General features: G+C 42.1%; 1 protein-coding gene across 1 annotated transcript in view; it reads right to left on the bottom strand.

Moving 5' to 3' along the window:
• Positions 1 to 230: 230 nt before the first annotated feature.
• Positions 231 to 2353, bottom strand: part of LOC107058751 (uncharacterized) — a 3212-nt gene continuing 1089 nt past the window's right edge. The window contains exons 2-5 of the mRNA XM_015304849.1: positions 2160 to 2345; positions 1290 to 2060; positions 1086 to 1164; positions 231 to 758 (exon numbers count right to left, since the gene is read on the bottom strand). Coding sequence (XP_015160335.1) covers positions 231 to 758; positions 1086 to 1164; positions 1290 to 2060; positions 2160 to 2345 — 1564 coding nt within the window. The remainder of the gene's footprint in view (positions 759 to 1085; positions 1165 to 1289; positions 2061 to 2159; positions 2346 to 2353) is intronic.

The following is a 2353-nucleotide window of genomic DNA, read 5'->3' as shown; positions in this document are numbered from 1 at the left end:
GGTGGTTCATTAGTCGACCTTCCTACTAAGGATAGTCAACTTATCCCCATTCTAAAAAAGAAAATCTAGAAACTAAGCACCTAAAAGAGAGGACTCCTCTCGATACAAAGCATCTAGAAATCATAAATAAGGGAGACTCTCCCTTTACAATTAGACAAAATAAAACTGTAGCCTTATTCAAAAGAGCTATGATTTTCTATCATAGCTAGGTTGAAAAAGTTGAAGTCAACTCAAGGTGGTTCTTTGATCCTCTTGATTTTCCTTCTTCTGAAACTTGCCATTTCGATCATTTCCAGTTGATAATAGGCTCTTGCTTCTTTTGGTAGTTGTTGGTTGCTGCAATATATTTGGGGACTAGTAAGCTTGTGACTTTGCTTTGATAAGGAGTTGGCCACAAAGTTAGCCTCTCTGAAGTTGTGTTTGCATCGAAAGTTGTGTGTTTGTCTGATGAGCTCCTGAAGCTGTTGTAGTTGTATGCTGATGCTCCATGGAGGTTTGGCTTTCTGCGTGATCCAGTCCACTAGCAGCTGCGAATCCACTTCCAAAACAACATTCTTGTAGCCCAGTTGAAGTACCCATGTCATGCCAAAAATGGCTGCTCCTATTTCAGCTTGGTTGTTAGTGCCTTCCCCCAAAGGAGTAGCAAAAGCTAATAGCATTGCTCCCATTTGATCCCTTAGGATGCCACCTGCTCCAATTCTACCCGGATTGCTTAATGCACTGCCGTCCGTGTTGATTTTGACCCAACGAGCTGGAGGCTTTATCCATTTAACGAGTGTCACTTTGATGTCATGAATTCAATTCTCCCCCAGCTGAAACAGTTCCTTCCAGTTTGAAGGCCATTTGATTTGGGGGAAGTTTGTATTCATTAGTTTGTAGTTGTCCTTGTAGATTGCATATTTGACTCGACTAATATTGGACGATTTGCCTCCGTATTTACTAGCACAACGATTCTTTTAAAGGTTCCAACAAATGAATAATGGTGTAGGTTGTAGTAATAGCTTGTGTGCTTCATTGTTATACTTTGCTGACCACCATTGTATGATGAGTTGAGTAAGAGAGTTGTGATCTGTGTTGATTCCAACAGCATCTGCAAAGCTTCTCCACACGTATGTCGCGAATTGTCCTGTGTTGAATATGTGCTCTATCGTGTCGAGACCAGACCTGTTACAATAACAAAACAGCTTGTTGGCTCAATGCCAAAGCTAGTTAGTTTTTCATTAGTAGGGAGCTTGCCTCTTAGTGTTCTCCACGAAAGAAATGAGATTTTCAAAGGGATACACTTATGCCAAATGAATGAGTTGAATTTGGTCTTGGTCCTCATTTCTCTGATCTCGTTCCATGCAGATGAACAGCTGAAGTTCCCATTCATGCGTGGTTTCCATATTGCTAAGTCCGGGAGGTCCTGCTGGGTGGAGAATTCTGTGGAGAGGATGCTGGCCAGCTGACTGTTAGGTGCTTGTTGTAGAAGTTTGCTCCAGTTCCACTGTCCTTCCAGCCGAAAATCTGCCACTGTGGTGTTGTTGAATCTGTTGCTATCGGTAGAGTAATGAGCAATAGGTCCAATGCACAGCCAATTATCCCACCAAAAGGAGCAATTACCAGAGTTGAGTTTCCATTGAATGTGTTTTTCGACTTGGAGTTTGTTGTGCATAAGATGCTTCCATGTCAGTGACTCCCCTGTATCCCATTTCTTGCTAATTGGGTTAGACCTTTGGCAATATTTAGCCTTCAAAAAATATCCCCAAAGAGTTTGTTTGGATCTAAAGATCCACCATTGTTTGTATTGGAAGGCTAAACACACATCTTTGAGGTTCCTCATACCAACACCCCCTTCATCGTAAGGAAAGCTTAATTTTTTCCATGACGACCAACGATATTTTTTCCTCTCAGTCCTCCATCCCCAGAAGAAGTCAGCCGTGATGCTTTGGATCTGCCTGAGGACAGTGACTGGAGGTGTTACTGAGGCTAATAGGTGAATAGGTAAAAAGTGCAACACATGCTTGACAAGGATTGCTCTACCACCATACCTTAAAAGCTTAGTCTGCCAACCTGTGATCCTACATAAAACTTTGTTAATAAGGTCACAAAAATAAATAATCCTAGGCCTACCAACAAATAAGGGACAGCCGAGGTAGGTGATAGGGCCCTCCTTTTGCCTGAAACCAGTGATTCTCTTGATTCTGTCCTTTGTGCTGTTGAATGCACACGAGTGAACCATGAAATGGCTTTTATCAGTGTTAACTAATTGGCCTGAGGACTGCTCATAGGACTGGAGAGTCTGCATGATAAGCTTCAGTGTTTTCTGTCTTCCAGAAGTGAAGAGGATAATGTCATCCGCAAAACTTAAGTG

This window comes from Solanum tuberosum, unplaced genomic scaffold (genome assembly GCF_000226075.1).
Source record: "Solanum tuberosum cultivar DM 1-3 516 R44 unplaced genomic scaffold, SolTub_3.0 scf00628, whole genome shotgun sequence".
In the NCBI taxonomy this organism is placed as follows: Eukaryota; Viridiplantae; Streptophyta; class Magnoliopsida; order Solanales; family Solanaceae; genus Solanum; species Solanum tuberosum.
Note: the sequence above shows the minus strand (reverse complement) of the source record. Positions and strands in the feature narration are given on the sequence as shown.